This window comes from Misgurnus anguillicaudatus, chromosome 15 (assembly GCF_027580225.2).
Source record: "Misgurnus anguillicaudatus chromosome 15, ASM2758022v2, whole genome shotgun sequence".
NCBI classification, from domain to species: domain Eukaryota; kingdom Metazoa; phylum Chordata; class Actinopteri; order Cypriniformes; family Cobitidae; genus Misgurnus; species Misgurnus anguillicaudatus.
The window spans coordinates 24,536,013-24,553,174 of record NC_073351.2 but is presented as its reverse complement, the minus strand read 5'-3'; the positions used below and the strand labels follow the sequence as shown (position 1 = coordinate 24,553,174).

The 17,162-nt window shown below is 37.7% G+C and overlaps 2 protein-coding genes across 2 annotated transcripts; both read left to right on the top strand.

The window, feature by feature from the left end:
* Positions 1–150: 150 nt before the first annotated feature.
* herpud1 (homocysteine-inducible, endoplasmic reticulum stress-inducible, ubiquitin-like domain member 1) lies at positions 151–6,396 on the top strand. The gene is made up of 8 exons (XM_055174200.2): positions 151–500; positions 1,252–1,329; positions 2,070–2,153; positions 2,531–2,691; positions 2,888–2,998; positions 3,105–3,458; positions 3,815–3,932; positions 5,365–6,396. Exons 1-8 carry the CDS (start codon positions 345–347, stop codon positions 5,542–5,544), a joined length of 1,242 nt encoding a protein of 413 aa, XP_055030175.2. The 5' UTR covers positions 151–344; the 3' UTR covers positions 5,545–6,396.
* A 1,822-nt stretch (positions 6,397–8,218) lies between these two features.
* cetp (cholesteryl ester transfer protein, plasma) lies at positions 8,219–16,251 on the top strand. The gene is made up of 16 exons (XM_073853631.1): positions 8,219–8,394; positions 9,546–9,660; positions 9,741–9,872; positions 11,220–11,290; positions 11,845–11,932; positions 12,077–12,146; positions 12,225–12,285; positions 13,706–13,803; positions 13,919–14,092; positions 14,531–14,581; positions 14,728–14,877; positions 15,084–15,151; positions 15,253–15,295; positions 15,377–15,446; positions 15,547–15,632; positions 15,735–16,251. Exons 1-16 carry the CDS (start codon positions 8,265–8,267, stop codon positions 15,810–15,812), a joined length of 1,485 nt encoding a protein of 494 aa, XP_073709732.1. The 5' UTR covers positions 8,219–8,264; the 3' UTR covers positions 15,813–16,251.
* Positions 16,252–17,162: the final 911 nt, after the last annotated feature.

The window sequence follows — 17,162 nt, the reverse complement described above, 5'->3', positions numbered from 1 at the left end:
TATTTTAATATTCATCCCATTTTAAACACAGTGTTATAATATCTGATGCAATCATAATAAACTAGTGTGTATATCCGCCCCAACGCGCATGCGCAGTGCGTGGAGCTTTAGGACAGGCTCCACGTCTGAATACGAGCGAGTGACAGCCAATCACATGCGGCCACAGTGTGTTTGGAAACAACACCCAAAATACTTGACGGCTTATGAGGGACGACAAGAAACTTCGTGAATCGGAAACCTCTTCCGTGTATAGAGAAAGGTTGTACAGCTGATCGAGTCTTCAGAGCGTTGAATGTTTTTGTAGCTTTCTTTCGTTTTGGTTTGGTTTTGGTTAAGAAGTAAGGATGGAACATTCTGGAGTCTCGGATAAAGAGACAATCGCGCTGGTTATTAAATCGCCTAACCAGTTCCACGACGATCAACTGATCGACGGAGTGCGCACGGACTGGACGGTGAAGGATCTCAAATGTCATCTCTCCAAAGTTTATCCCAACAACCCGGTAGGTTTAGTTTTGTTGTCTTACCCTACATTTCGGTTTACCGGGCCGTCAGCATTCCTCCGCAGATTAAATATGCGTTTGACTTTATGCAATTCTGCGCAGACCGGTTGGCTTTTGACATCGAAGTACCGCGAGAGCAATACAAAGGCTGGGATTTTAAAGCGCTCTCGCGTTATTTCCATTTCGGCAGCCGATCGGTCTGCACAGCGTTGAATTAACGTTAAGTCGATTACGCCTAAACAAAGCTAGCATGGCTGCTTACTGCTCCAGTAACGCAAAATATAGCAACACAAGCTTGTATGTTAACTTTATATGCACAGTCAATCTATATTTATGTGCGGACAAACTATTTAAGAACATTCTTAACATGCAGTTATTTATGTCATAGGGAAAAACATTCAGTTGTGTATGTTGAAATATCTGCACCCCTGCGGAAAATAACAATATAAATTCTAATGGTTTACTAATTAAAGCCATTATAATATTGCTTTTATAGTGTTTTGGCCTTTTTTCCAAGTAGAAACCAACCCATTTCTAGTAAAGGCCCACAGAGGCCATTGTAGTTAAAACCAGCCACAGTTATTATCTATTGGAAATTCTGTGATGGTTTAACTCTCTATTGTTTTCCAGAATCCTCATTATGCATATTTTTGCCATGAATTAATCTACTTGCAATGTTTTTGACAGCTTGCAAGCATCTATAGGTTTGCGAAAAACGTAGTAAATATTGTTTGTGCTCATTTTCTAACAGGCTGAAAAAGACCAAAGGCTCATTTACTCGGGCAAGCTGCTTTTGGATGGCCTGCTAATAAGAGATGTTTTCTCCAAGGTAAGTGTGCACATATGGACAGATGTTTATTTTTGGATTGACAAGTGATTGACTTCAAAATCAGCTTTTGTGTGGTGTGATTATGGCATCACATCATTGGCACTGAAGCAAGTTAATAACACGATCCAACTACTTATTAATTCAGCTAAAGTAGCAGAAAAGAGATGTGTGTGTGACAGCAATTACAAAACTGCTGATTTTATCAATGTTTGTGTCAGAAACAAAATACCAGAAGGTTGTATAGTGTTTAACACGAGGGAGAAGGGTGCATATGACATTAAAAACAAAGAAAAATACATACACAGGGTTAGATCGGCTTCATCCCTGTTTTTGTGTCTACTACTTTGTGTACTATTTACAAGATCAGATTACTGATAATAACAAAAGCTTGGCTGTAAGCAGAGCAGGTGGACCCACATACATCAACATTTGACCTGTATCTTCAGCCGGATCTTTTTACTATGTCCTGTAGTCAGTCAGAATTGAAGAAGTTCAGACTGAAAACTCATAACAGCCTGCAAAATTTGCATTTATAAAGTGGAGAAACTCAGGATGTCATCTTTGAAACTGATCTATATATTGATAAAACAATACAGCAGTGATCATGACATAATCTGAGTTTTCTTTTACACAAAATAAGTTGTTCCCATGATGAGCAATTGCTAGATGTTTCTTTCAGAGGTTAAGGTTTGCCAAATGTTTATCTGGGTGACTAAACTTTTTTTATCTTCTGTAAATAGGTAGCTTCAGATACCAAACCCACTCTTCACCTGGTGTGCGCTTTCAGACCCCAACCTGCTACACAACCCGGAGCAAGACCCAAAGTATGTTTTTCATCTGTTTGCATTTTTAAAACATTTAAAGCACCAACAAATAAGTCATGAAAACCATATTTTATTGATTTGAGCAATCACCTGTGAAATGAGATGAGTTTCACATCTTCATTTAGTTCATTTCAAGGCAGTTTATTTGATCAGTTCATGTTACCGTTAGTGAAACTAAAATGTGTCAGCCTGCTATTTCTCATGGGAAGGCATTGCTGTTTCAGTCGGTTGGAGATAACACCACACAGCTGCTTTCTTCCTCTTCCTGTAGCAATGTTGAGATGAGGTTTCAGATGAGAAACTGTAGTGTATTCACACATGCACCTGTTCTTGTCTTTTTGTTCAGTAGTCTAATTTGTTTTTGTTTTGTCTTGCAGGTGACATCGACACAGCAGTCTTCTCCATTAACTGATAGCCAAAGCACAGAGTCTGTTTCTCCAAGATCACCCGTATCTTCTGTTCCCTTTATGGATGGGCTTAGACAGAGAGGTCACGGAGTTTCGGCAACACCTGATGGCACTGGAGCAAGCACATCCATGTGAGTTCCTCTTGAGAGTAGGAGTATTAAAGTTTGATTTCACATTGTTTTTAATCATGAACTTTCTCAGTCAATGTTAAAGATAACAAAGGTATATTTTCACAGAATGTTCTTAATTTATTAAAAATGACTTGAGCTTGGTCTTCACAGGTAGGGTCACATTTTGTACTTAAATCAATGTTTGATTTATTTGCAGGCCTGTAACGGCAGGCATAAACCACCCAGCCTTCCCCACCTACTCGCTCTACAGTCCACAACAGCTTCTGTGGCTACAGCAGATGTATGCCCGTCAGTACTACATGCAATAGTGAGTAATCAATGTTTTAACACTTCCCATGTATGCGTAACCTCCCATTGAATGCACTTGTTTTGATATTTTGACTAACCTTGCTTTAAATGGTGTGGTCTTTCAGTCACGCTGCCATGGCAGCCGCCACTTCAGCTCCAATGGCCGCCCCTGTCACCGCGTCTTCACTTCCTGTTGCCCCTCATCAAGCTGCTTTAGCCAATCAGGGCCCCATCAATGATCTGCCAGCCAATCAGAATGCCCCAGGCCCTGCCTTCATTAACCCAGATGGTGCCAATCAGAATCTTCGTATGAATGCTCAGGGTGGACCGGTGATGGAAGATGAGGAGGACATGAACCGCGATTGGCTGGATTGGGTGTACACAGCGTCCCGACTGGCTGTCTTCCTGAGCATTTTATATTTCTACTCCAGTTTGAGCCGCTTCATCCTGGTGATGAGCAGCCTTCTGATTATGTACCTGTAAGTTTTACATTATGTAAACACAATATTCAGTTTGTGACGTTGTCTTAAGTGTTGCCCGGAGTTACATAACTTTACGTAAGGTTCTCTCTGATCCAACAACACATTTGTTTGTATGGCACCGTAATTGCCAAAGTCTGTTTTGTTTAGGGGTTGGGTGCAGTCTGGCATTTATTCCTCCAATCACATAGTGTTGGTACTGGGAGTGTGTTTCAGTTGAAATGACTGTCAAAAGTCATTGACTTGTTTTGAGGGTGTTCATTGCGATCATGACCTTGGTGGAACTGGGGTAGTTGAGTCTCTGAACATGTATTGGCTGCTGTTCTGACTTTCTGTCTCTCTTTTATTTCCTTTAGGCACACAGCAGGCTGGTTTCCTTTTAGACAAAGACCTCAAGCAAGACCTCATAACCAGCCAGCACCAGAGGTCATTCAAAACCAACAAAACCAGAATGAGGACAGACAGCCAGAACCAGTAAGTGATCAATTTGGGCACCTGTTATTAGTTTTAAAGGGACACTCCACTTAAAAAAAAAAATTGATAATTTTCCATTTCCCCTAGAGTTAATCATTTGATTTTTACCGTTTTGGAATCCATTCAGCTGATGTCCGGGTCTGGCGCTGGCATTTTTAGCATAGCTTGGCACAATCCATTGGATCTGATTGGACCATTAGCATCGCGCTAAAAAAATAACCCGGGGGGTTCGATATTTTTCCTGTTTGAGACTTGACTCTTCTGTAGTTGCATCGTGTACTAAGACCGACGGAAAATTAAAAGTTGTGATTTTCTAGGCAGATATGGTTAGGAACTATACTCTCAAACTGGCGTTATAATCAAGGACTTTGCTGCCATAACATGGCTGCAGGAGGCGTAGTGATATTACGCACTGCCCGAAATAGTCACCTTGGTTACTTTCAATAGCTATCTGACTAAAAAATCACAACTTTTCATTTCTGTCGGTCTTAGTACACAATGTAACTACAGAGGAGTCAAGTTTTAAATAGGAAAAATATCGAAACTCTTTGGTTATTTTTTGGCGCGATGCTAATGGTCTAATCATGTTCAATGGATTGGGCTGAGCTATGCTGGGAATGCTACCGCCAGACCCGAAGATCGGCTGAATGGATTCCAAAACGTTAGGGATTAAATGTTTAACTCTAGGGGAGCTGGAAAATGAGCATATTTTCAAAAAAAGTGATTGTTACCTGTTGTACTTTTACTTGTGCGTGGAGTGTGTGCTGGCTTTCTTGGGGGCTGTTTACACCACTATATTTTCAAACGAAACTAGGAGTTGTGATGGGATTTAAAGTGCAAGTTTTATTTGTCGTTTCTGTGTTAACTCTAAAAAAAACTCTGCAAATCTGTGATAGCGGTGACGTAATGCTATAGACCGTTTCAGCAGTAACAACATAAACAAGCGGCTGTCGCGGTCCGCACGTAACTTCCGGTAAACTCCGCTAAGAATAAATAACAACAAAGTTCTTTAAACGTAGTCACGAGTTCTACAACAACGCTTAGGTGCCCGCAGATGCGCCTGCCTATTAATCGGCCTAATTTTGCATCAAAATCGACCAAAGCCGATTTTTTAAAATATGCCAAAAATCGGCCGATAAATCGGTCGACGTCTAGATCCAGACGTGTGTCACGTGCGTCCGATGAAACCGTCTATAGGCATATGCGAGTATAACCACAACAACAATGATGGCTTATAGGACTGTTCAACATACAGATTCACTTCCTGCTCGATACTTTTTCCATTTTGATTGTTTGTACTTATCGCTCCGTATACAAATGCATATGTGTGCAGGCATGTAGTGTTTCTTTAAAAGTGATATTGCCATCTCCTGGGAAAAACTTTTCTTTGTTTTACAACACAGCCTTATTTTATTCTTATTTCGTCTGAAAGGTGCAGCCCCCTGCTGGAGTGGAGGGCGCAGATGCAGCTCCTGAGGAAATTGCTCAACCCGCCATGACAGCAGTGCCAGTTTCCCCTGTTAGACCACCCGTCCTCTGGACTGCCTGGGTTTTCTTTAAAGCCTTTTTTGCTTCTCTGATACCGGAGATTCCACAAGGTGTGGCAAACTGATGAAGTTCTAGAGCCAGAGAGACTTAAAGAAACAGGAGTCAAAATAAGACTATAAAGCCTATGGCTTGACCATTTGGATTTTATTAATAAAGACTGTAAGTCCTCATTGTTTTCGCTCAGTTAAAAGGAGCACTTTCCAGTCATTTGGCTTTATGACCAACGCACCTGAGCCATATCGCTTCATTTTTCAGAGTGGTTGCACTTTCTGTACAAAGACTTTTTGAGACATGGAGATATTTCTGGACAGTTTTTGCAAGCACTTTAGATCCTCATTAACTGACATCAATGATATCAGTGTCTTGATCTTATCTTTTTCAAGGATCCTATCGCCAGGGCCTCATTTTCTTAAAGTGCTTTACGATGAGTGATCCAAGGATTAAACTCATGGGCTTATATAATGAAGGCCCAAGTATAATGGACAATGAAGACCATACATTGATGGATGTTGTTAGGGGGAGAACTGTTGTGACACTCTATTTCTGTTTCTGCAAAGAAAAAATGCTTAGCTATATATAAATTGTAAATTGAGTAATGTTAATATTTACAAAGAAGGTTGGGTATATGTAAGTATTATAAAGAGCAGACGAATTTGCAATTAAATGAATGCAAAAGATTTGCTTAATCTTTGAAAAAAGCAAAACCAGGCAAATTTTTCTTTTAATTCTCTGTCTGTACATAAATAGGAGAGAAACCGAAAAATAACTAGAATGAGAGACAAAACGCAATTTTTAATCAACATTGTAGCATTGCTATCATTTCATTGTATGTACTGTATAAAATAAGCTTTGTTATTATTAACATAAACCTCTCTTTGTACACGAAAATAAAATAATAAATGATTTGTTTATTTCATTTGAAAAGTCTTAGATAATGCATTACAGTATGTTGCATCATGTTTGGGTGATGGGTAGCACACTGTAAAAAGTGAAAAGTTGATCAACTTAAAGGAATATTCCATTTTCTTAAAAGAAAAATCCAGATAATTTACTCACCACCATGTCATGCAAAATGTTGATGTCTTTCTTTGTTCAGTCGAGAAAAAATGATGTTTTTTGAGGAAAACATTGCAGGATTTTTTTCATTTTAATGGACTTTAATAAAGCCCAACATTTAATACTTAACTCAACACTTAACAGTTTTTTCAACGGAGTTTCAAAGGTCTATAAACGATCCCAAACGAGGCATAAGTGTCTTATCTAGCAAAACGATTGTCATTTTTGACAAGAAAAATAAAAATTATGCTCTGTTAAACCACAACTTTTCGTCTAGGTCCAGTCCAGCGCAGCGCGACCTAACGTAAATGCGTAGTGACGTTGGGAGGTCACGTGTTACATATATAAAACGCAAATTTGCGGACCATTGTAAACAATAAACTGACACAAAGACATTAATTAGTATCAGTTGACATACAACAACGTAGGAACTGTCCTCTTTCAACGCACTTGTAAACACTGGGGCGGAGTTTCGCGTTCGTCTTTTGTGACGTATTGCGTGGGGTCAAGCTGGCGCATCACGACAGGATCTAGATGAGAAGTTGTTGTTTAAAAGTGGATATTTTTAATTTTTCTTGTCAAAAATGACAATCGTTTCGCTAGATAAGACCCTTATGCCTCGTATGGGATCGTTTATAGACCTTTGAAACTCGTTTGAAAAAAACTGTTAAGTGTTAAGCATTAAATGTTGGGCTCTATTAAAGTCCATTCAGGTTGGAGAAATCCTGCAATGTTTTCCTCAAAAAACATAATTTCTTCTCGACTGAACAAAGAAAGACATCAACATTTTAGATGACATGGTGGTGAGTAAATTATCTGAATTTTTCTTTTAAGAAAATTGAATATTCCTTTAAGAAATTACTTAAATTGAGAACACCTAAAAAAACTTATTTTTTTAGGCATTACCAATTGCAGTACTTTTTTTAAGTTGATTCAATGTTTTACTTTGTACAATGCATGCTTTATTCCTGTTCTTTATTCCAGTAATCTTACTTATTTATCTCATTATAACCTTTTAAACTTTAAGCAGGCTTTAGCCACATGTTGCCATATCATTGATCACTTAGTCACCAGCTGGTTAACATCAGAACTTGTTTATATGCTTTGTTACTTTCTAAAGTCACTTCCTGTCCATGCTAATGATGACGTCCACGTTTCTGGCATCAGTAGAAGTAAGGTTGATGTTACTACAGGGTGCTATTCACTTTTTACACTTTCACCCAAAAAGTACACATTGCACTGAAATCTTGAGTTCATGTTGGTACTTCAGAAATGCATATTAGTTCCTCAAATGTATATGTTTCTGTATCTAAAGCTAAGCTTTTTAAGAGCATGTTGCCCCAGCTTGGATCATTTATTTTGACTGTGTATGAACTTCATGCCACTGTCCCCTCCATGGACTTTGACCTGCCCCAATCCACTCAGTCCTATAACCATATCTCTTATTTGTTTTCTACTGAAGAATGTCCAGAATGTACTGTTTACCGGCCTCTAAAACCCTTGAACGGCATACGCTACTCGACCTCAAGGGTATTTGCTTGTTCTCGATTATTCTTCAAAAGAGGAACATTGAAAGTCAGATGTCATGGGCCCTGTCCACCCCCACATCCCAATCTGTCCCTCCTACTCAAATGCCGGTTCAATGAAAACGAAGGTCTTTCAGAGGCCCTACTATCAGTTACGCCATATAGACAGAGGCTCATCTGTATTCAATCACATTTTGTTGAGATGGAGAGAAGTGTAGCACTGCTCCTGTTTTTCGGGCTGGTCAGTGTAAGTTGTTCTTGTGTGCGTCCTCCCGAGGCTTATAAGTTTGCAGGAGCTGTGTGCAGGCTTACCTACCCTGCTGCTGCCGTCTGTAAGTATTTAACTCTGTTTGGTTTCTGTTTCTATGCAGTCAGTCCTTTAAAAGTGGAAAAATGTTATATAATGCATGCAAATAAAGAGCAAATGCAAATAGTAACCAACAAGGCCTAGGGTTTTAGTCAAGAGCAAGCTTGAGATCAATAGAAATGTGTTATTATGTAACTTTCACATATTTAAAATCAGTTTTGTGCACAAAAGGAATGCACAAATAACATCCCATATACTTTAGTATTTACAATAGCAATAGTTGTTTATTGTGGTATAATGTAGTAATTACTACACTTTGTTAATGTTCACTATATTTTATGTGAACTATGTAGCTATGTACCTTTGAGGTAGGCTACTAATATGTATTCTTTAGGTACAAAGGTCTACTTTTTGAAAATCCCAATGACAGCCCTTTATTTTTGAGAGTGTAGTATTAACTATAGTGAATTCATATAATATATGCTATGTACACAATTAGTCTAGTATCTAGGCATTTTCCTACAGTTTAGTATATAATAAATGCTACAGTATTTTTATGTGAGGTACCTTAACTTAACTTATATATTGAATTACTTGACATATTGTAAAAAGCTACTATAAATTTAATACTTTAATGCCGTGTTGTGGGTTTTGACTAGAAAGGATACGGCAAACGCCGAAATCTCGCGAGATGTTGGGTTTAAGGTTAGGTTTGGGGGTAGGATTAGGATGGAAACAGCGGTTCTGGCTAGATGGCATACAGATACGATCTAAATCCCGTAAAATGTTGGATTTAGGGTTAGATTTGGATGTATGATTAGGATAAAAACAGCGCACATCCGGCGAGATTTCGGCGTTTGCTGTATCCCTTCTAGCCACAGCTCGTGTGGCGTGTTATTACCGTAACTGATCACCGTCACTACAACAATAGCGCCACTTAGAGGACAAAAATGAAAGGATTTTAAAATGCCAAAATAATTTAAACATTTCAAATTTTACTCTGCAACTTACTGTGGGTGATTTTTCATTATCTTAGTGAGAGACTACACTGGCTTGTAATTGTGAAAAAATTGTGATTTAAATATTTTTAAGAAATGGTAATCAATTAAAGCAACTGAACAACATTTATGAAATTTGTTTTTGATTTAAATAAATATCTCTTGATTGACTCCTCAGTGAATGAGAAGACTACAAAAGTAATAGAGGCCGCCTTTCAGCATGCCAAATATCCCAGCATAGAGGGAGTGAAGTCAATGGGCTTCATGGGTAAAGTTGAATATAAATTTCACAAGTAAGTGAACTAAGAGGATGTCTGCATCTGTTTAAGTGTTACTGCATCCTGTGTCTTATGATACTCATCTCCATGCTTAGTTTAGAGATCCATAACCTTTCAATTGGAAAGAGTGAGTTTGAGCTGAAAGAGAATGAAGGAATAGGGCTGATCATTTCAAATGTGTCTGCTGTATTCAAGGGAACCATCAACTATGGATATGGGAGCTGGCTGTGAGTGTTTCTATTTATTCCCACTAAGCTTTCTGGAATAGCTGGGGTTTAACTCTGTGCTTTGCATATGCTTTTGTTAAATTATTGTGTTTGTTTATGCAGTATCCCTGGTGAAAGAAAGTACACTTTCATAATGTACTTAAAGGGCACCTACTATTTTTACAAGATTTAATTGAAGTTTTAGTTCAAAATACCCCACAGATAATTTATTATAACATGTCCACAATACCCCAATTTGAGTGGGAGCAAAAATGCGCTGTACCTTTAAACGCAAATGAGCTACAGCTCCTTATTACTTACAAACAGACAGTGAGTGCTTTCAGTTAAACTAGATCTGATTAATACTGTCTGAGACAATAGTATCTAGTGGATAGATTAAAACTTGCTGAGGGTGAAAACTATGCAGGACTGTAAGTAGGTGGGGCTTTATCAATGTGACCTCACATTGATAAGAGAATCAAAACGGCATGTCCACTGAAAATGGTTTAATGGGGATTAAAAATCAAGGGTGGATTTTTTTCATCTTAGGGTGGTTGTATTCACACAAACATTATGTCCAAACACCTTGTTAAAATTGGATTTTGCATAATAGGTGCCCTTTAAAGTGCTTTATTTTCACACACTAATTTTTTACTTAATATACTACAAATTATTCTTTAGTACTTCTTAAAATAATCGTAAGAACATATACGTGTACTTATCTGCTATTTTCAGACACCATGAATATGAACTAAAAATGTACTATGTATTAAAAAATATATTTTTAATGTGTAGTACATTTTTTTAAATAAATTTTTAGTTCATATTCGTGTCTCAAAATAGAAGATAAGTACACTTAGATGTTCTTAAGATTATTTTAAGAAGTACTAAAGAATCATTTTTAGTATAATAAGAACAAAGTTAGTGCGTGAAAATAAAGCACTTTAAGTTCATTGTGGAAGTATATGTAGGGAAGATGTAATGTGTTCTCCCTGCCATGGGGGGAGCTGTCTTTGTGTCTTCAGTTTTATTTCCTTTACTGATATGGATGGCTTATATTATTAAAGATTAAACAGCAACAGTGATAGCCTTCCTTACCTTTTCATAAAGGAAATAAAACTGAAGGGGTCAGAAAGAGGCAACTTCCCCAATGAGACACAAAAAACAGCTCCCCCCATGGCAGGGAGAAGACATTACATCTTCCCTACATTTACTTCTTCACCTGGGATAGCCTGCAATACAATAAATATATATTTGGGCCAGTTGTAATTTATTGCTGCTTTTTTGCAATTGTAAAAAAAATTTTCCTTCATTGTATAAACCATAATGTTGCATTATTGTAACATTGCCATGTACTTTCTCATACAGAATCAGTTTGAAACAGTCAGTTGATTTTGAAATTCAGTCTCAGATTGACCTGGGCATCAATCCAAAACTATGTGAGTCCCTTTATACTCTGTTAGTGTTCTTGTAACTTGTTCTGTAAATTGCCTGTGTTTAAGGAAGTGTTTCTATAAAAGGGTGTATCAGATAAACATGATGACCTGATTATGAATGATGTCATTAGGTACATGGTTTTAAATATCTAAAGGCATATATAGAAAGCCCACATGATGAAAAGTCAAACTATAAACAACATAGAGAACAACATTCAAGCTCAGTTGATAGCGCTAGCAGAAAGGTCATAGGTTAGATTTTTTAGGGAAAACACATACTGATAAAATATACAGTATACTTTTGTAAGTCAGCCTGGATACAATTCTCTGGCAAATGCATAAATGTATTATTATAGATAATAGAAGTTAGTGACAGCTCCCAAGGACAAAAAAAGCAAATATACATTACAAAACAGTATCACTATTTAAAACTCACCTTAAATAGTGAAATGTAATCAAAGAAAACTAGTTATGTGAGACATGAAAATACATAGCAGGTAGTACAGGCTTTTCTAGTTTTTATCTGAATAGAAAATGTGTATGTGTTTATGCAACAGACTGCGGAAAGGGCAAAGTGGCTGCAGACACTTCAGACTGTTACCTCACCTTTCACAAACTGAAACTGCTCCTGCAGGGAGATCGAGAGTGGGTGAACATTTCTCATATCTGAATTAGTATAAGAGCAGTTTAAATACATTTTTACAATGCTGTTGAATAAGTTAATGGCATGATGCATTGCACATTTGCTATGTTTAGTAAATGACACACTCTCATTTCGACTGTGCACAGACCCGGCTGGCTGAAAAGAATGTTCACAGATATTGTGACGTTTACTGTGAAGTTAGTTGTAAAGTCACAGGTGAGTGTTTTACTCTATACATAAAGTTTGGTGTTAATCACATTTTTTATTGATCTGAGTTTCTTCCCTCACTAACAGATCTGTAAAGAAATAAACAATGTGGCCAACATACTAGCAGACTTCATCCAAGAGCAAGCAGGTGAAAGTTAATGTAGATATCTTATTTAAACAATTTGGTTCTTCAAAGAACCATTCAGTCAAAGAAGAACCATTTCTTTCATACTTCTTTATAAAGGTTCTTCATGGAACCGTTTAGCCAAAAATGGTTCTTCTGTGGCATCTTAAAGCACCTTAATTTTTAAGAGTGTATGTGGATATATACACGCACCTAAAGGATTATTAGGAATACCTGTTCAATTTCTCATAAATGCAATTATCTAATCAACCAATCACATGGCAGTTGCTTCAATGCATTTAGGGGTGTGGTCCTGATGAAGACAATTTCCTTAACTCCAAACTGAATGTCAGAATGGGAAAGAAAGGTGATTTTAGCAATTTTGTTGCCAGTCTGAGTATTTCACAATCTGCTCTGTTACTGGGATTTTCATGCACAAACATTTCTAGTTTTTACAAAAATGGTGTGAAAATGGAAAAACATTCAGTATTCTGCAGTCATGTGGGCGAAAAATGCCTTGTTGATCCTAGAGGTCAGAGGAGAATGGGCCGACTGATTCAAGCTGATAGAAGAGCAACTTTGACTGAAATAACCACTCATTACAACCGATGTATGCAGCAAAGCATTTGTGAAGCCACAACACGCACAACCATGAGGAGGATGGGCAACAACAACAGTAGCACTCATCTCCACTACAAATAGGAAAAAGAGGCTACAATTTGCATGAGCTCACCAAAAATGGACAGTTGAAGACTGGAAAAAATGTTGCCTGGTCTGATGAGTCTCGATTAGTGTTGAAACGTTCAGATGGTAGAGTCAGAATTTGGCATAAACAGAATGAGAACATGGATCCATCATGCCTTATTACCACTGTGCAGGCTGGTGGTGGTGGTTTAATGGTGTGGGGATGTTTTCTTGGAACACTTTAGATCCCTCAGTGCCAACCGTAGCATTGTTTAAATGCGGCCTACATGAGCATTGTTTCTGACCATGTCCATCCCTTTATGACCACCATGTCCCATCCTCTGATGGCTACTTCCAGCACGATAATGCACCATGTCACAAAGCTCGAATCATTTCAAATTGGTTTCTTGAACATACAATGAGTTCACTGTACTAAAATGGTCCCCACAGTCACCATATCTCAACCTAATAGAGCATCTTTGGGATGTGGTGGAACGAGAGCTTCGTCCCCTGGATGTGCATCCCACAAATCTACATCAACTGCAAGATGCTATCCTATCAATATGGGCCAACATTTCTAAAAAATGCTTTCAGCACCTTGTTGAATCAATGCCACGTAGAATTAAGGCAGTTCTGAAGGCGAAAGGGGGTCAAAAACAGTATTAGTGTGGTGTTCCTAATAATCCTTTAGGTGATTGTAAATGTGCTATATATAAAAGTTGCCTGCTTTCCTTATGTGACATACTCTCTTTCCAAACAGAGCAATTTATAAGTGATGGTGACATTCGTGTGGACATCTCTGTGATTTCTCCACCCATCATCAAGTCTAACTATATAGAGTCATACCATAAGGGTCTGATCGTAGTGATGTTATTAAAATTGTAGTCAAACCAACAAAAATCTTGATAATGATGCCTTACAATTTTATTATGTTTGAACTGACTGTTGTTATCTCTGTCATAACCAGGGTCTGGTTAAATACAATGATGAAACATCGGTCCTAAATACTTCAGTGTTCAACCCCTCCCAACTATCTGAGAAACGCATGTTATACTTCTGGATCTCTGATGGGCTTTTAGACCCACTTATGAGTGCTGCATACCATGATGGACGGTTTAAACGCAACATCTCAGGGACAGGACTCACGGTGTGACATAACACTTTCTATAAATAGCATTGATCCTTTATAGCTCAGCAGTAGGGCATTGTGTTAGCACTGCAAAAGGTAATGGGTTCCAACCCAGTGAACAAGCAACCTGTTAAAAAATGTATACCTTGAAATGCACCGTAAGTTGCTTTGGATAAATAATGTGTCATTGAAAGTGAATCTGTATCTGCTTATAGCTGTGTGATAAACATTTATCTCATGTAATATAACACCATTAATTTTACTTCCCGCATTACAGTGTCTGCCATGTTTGGAAGGTGACAAAATGGAGACAGCATTGCATGAGCCAAAGCTCATTTGCTTATTGCAGTCAATGCAAGACAAACATTACAGCTGTCACGTGACAGATGATAAGCAACTCAGTATGCAACTGTGAAGTATTTTGTGACACATTCACTTCCCTTTCTGTTTTAACAGGATCTGCTTCAAACAAACATGTCCTTACCCAGACCTGAATTGTTAAGCAAGGTATTTAAAACATATTCAAAGATGGACGTGACTCACACTTGTTACTGCTAGTATAGCAACATGCAAATGAAGGTTTTCTAATAGAAGTCTTTCGAAATGAAAGCAGTGTATTTATGTGACTCTGCATACTTTTACAATGTCATTAGTGGCTGTCCACCGAGGGTCCGGTGTTAAAGGCAAGGAGCGTGTCAGTTCCTCATCTGTGGACCACCACACAGGGCACATTTGTCAGAGCTGTTGCTGGAGTTGAGCTTTCTTTGGCCAATCAGACTGAACCAACACTTTATTTTGAGACTGTAAGTCAACAACCCGACAATAGCCATGCACTTTAAGCCGTGCATAAAACACTACACACCTAAAAATAAAGGTTCTTTACAAGGTCTGTTAATAAGGAACCTAAATGGGGAACCAAAATGTAAAGGACACCTGTAGGTTTTCATAAAAGCATAAAACAATAGATACAGATTACATTGAGGGTTTTCACTTGTTTGTGTGCTTGCAGGATGTAACAGTTGTTGTAAGAGCTTCATATGCAGAGAAGAAACTCATTTTGATGGCCACTCCAGAGCTGTGAGTTGTGGTATTATGTCATTGTTGAGAAGTTTAATTCCAAATATATGTCAGTTCTGTGTGTGTGGCCATGATAAAGTTTCTCTTTGTGGCCCTTATAGTATTAATATAACAAAAGTCTCAACACCCGAAGGAGCCACTGAGGTGAGAAACTGAAATATACATCTAAATTTAAATCTATGTATATATTTACATACCCTATATATTCTATGACTGTTCTCAAAGGTGGATGAAAGCTTGCAAACGTATCTACAGGAGGCTGTGGAAAAGATGGGCATCCCCAAAGTCATATCATGTAAGTGTGACCACTAAAAGTGCAACCATTAATAAGTACTGTAGTGTGCTTGTTAATATGTATCCCCCTCTTTATTATTATAAATGTTTTTTCATTTCAGACCTTGAGCCAGATTTAACCGCTTTGATGGACGAACAGGGACTTTACCTCTTTGACATCATCAATCCTGAGGTTTTACCCCAGGACGTGAGTATATAATATTGACTTGTATGTTTTGGATATAGTGTAACAATCTGTAATCTGAAATGATCTATATCATTTTCCCATTTCTTATTTCCGCATGTGCAGGGGTATGTGATAGTGCAGCTAGATTTTGGTTTTCCTCATCATCTGCTGGTGGAATTCCTTAAAAGGACATTGGACTGACAATCCTTCAATCTCTCTTTCACTTTCAAACACAAACATGCTTCTTTTTCTCTTTTTTTTGTCAGGACTTTCCATTGACTTCTATTGTTATCATACTGGGCTGATGATGTTTATCCACACACCCAAACATGTTTACATCTAAATAGGGACATTACACAGTCTGTTTTTATACAGCAACCGGATGTCTTCAAACTGAGGTTTTGCTAAATTTTTGGTACAAATATAATGAAGTAGGTATACTCACAACTGTGTGTATAAAATACAACTGACTGTTTTGACTTTATTGCATGTATGTAAAGAAGTTTGATGTAGCTACTGTATGTTTTCAGACCTTGTATATATTTAAGTACGCATCACAACCATGCTTTATTTAGATGTATTAGTCTTTTAGTAATATGATCCCATGTTACCCAAATTAAACAATCCATTGTCATTGTGACATTCGTGTTTGTGTCAGGTTTTTCCGGTTACATTCTGTGTGGCAGTGTTTGCATTTTCTGTATTTTTCCAACCTTAAGGCAGGAAGCATTTTTGTATTTGATCAACTATGTAATCGAAATATATTAAATATATAATTATATCATCGTTGTATTATTAAACTAATAGAGAAAATTAATAAATTACGATACGACATTTAAAGTTATGCAGTTACTTCCTTTCACCCCTGTGTGGTGCTTGTGTGCAGACGACGAGAGCACGTGCATTATGGCCGTTTCTCAACCTGGGAGGCTGCAGCCTTTGGAGGTCGCATATGCAGGCTGCATACGTCATCAAGCCTGGTTTATTTAAGTTAACTGAGCATTACATTCGCAAGTATATTACACCATTTACGATTAACCAATAATAATAGTCAACTTTATAATTGCTAATATTCTGTAAGACAGTCTGTGTGACGTATACATCCTACAGATGCGACCTCCGGAGGCTGTAGCCTTTGAATTGACCTTTATAAGACCGCCCGTGTCCTCGCGTGACCCTATCAAACAAATCTGAAAATAAGGTAACTTACTCGGGAGTTCAGAGCAATTCGTCATAACATGTAGACTTTTACTGTCTTGGTTATTGAGCCAGTGTAGTTCAGATGGTATATTTACGAACATTATAAATCTTAAATGTATGACGTTATGTCTATTACATTTTAAAATGCTAATGTTTGCTTTATTTAGAAAAAGCTATCAATGCAGTTAAAACAACAAGCATCGCAGTTTCTTTAAAAACAATTCATAATCAGAAATATGGTCAGTTCACTATTTTTTTTATTTACCTAAATTAACGTTAGCTATTTATTTGAAAATCGAATAGAAAAAGCTGTTTTTGTTTATATTTATGTCGTCGGTTTGTCTGAAAATC

Coding starts and splice junctions, on each gene's coding strand:
- herpud1 (XM_055174200.2), top strand. CDS start 345: ATGGAACATTCTGGAGTCTCGGATAAAGAGACAATCGCGCTGGTTATT. Junction 2,154..2,530: donor AACCCGGAGCAAGACCCAAA/GTATGTTTTTCA, acceptor TTTGTCTTGCAG/GTGACATCGACACAGCAGTC. Junction 2,999..3,104: donor CGTCAGTACTACATGCAATA/GTGAGTAATCAA, acceptor GTGGTCTTTCAG/TCACGCTGCCATGGCAGCCG.
- cetp (XM_073853631.1), top strand. CDS start 8,265: ATGGAGAGAAGTGTAGCACTGCTCCTGTTTTTCGGGCTGGTCAGTGTA. Junction 11,291..11,844: donor GGGCATCAATCCAAAACTAT/GTGAGTCCCTTT, acceptor TTTATGCAACAG/ACTGCGGAAAGGGCAAAGTG. Junction 11,933..12,076: donor CTCCTGCAGGGAGATCGAGA/GTGGGTGAACAT, acceptor GACTGTGCACAG/ACCCGGCTGGCTGAAAAGAA.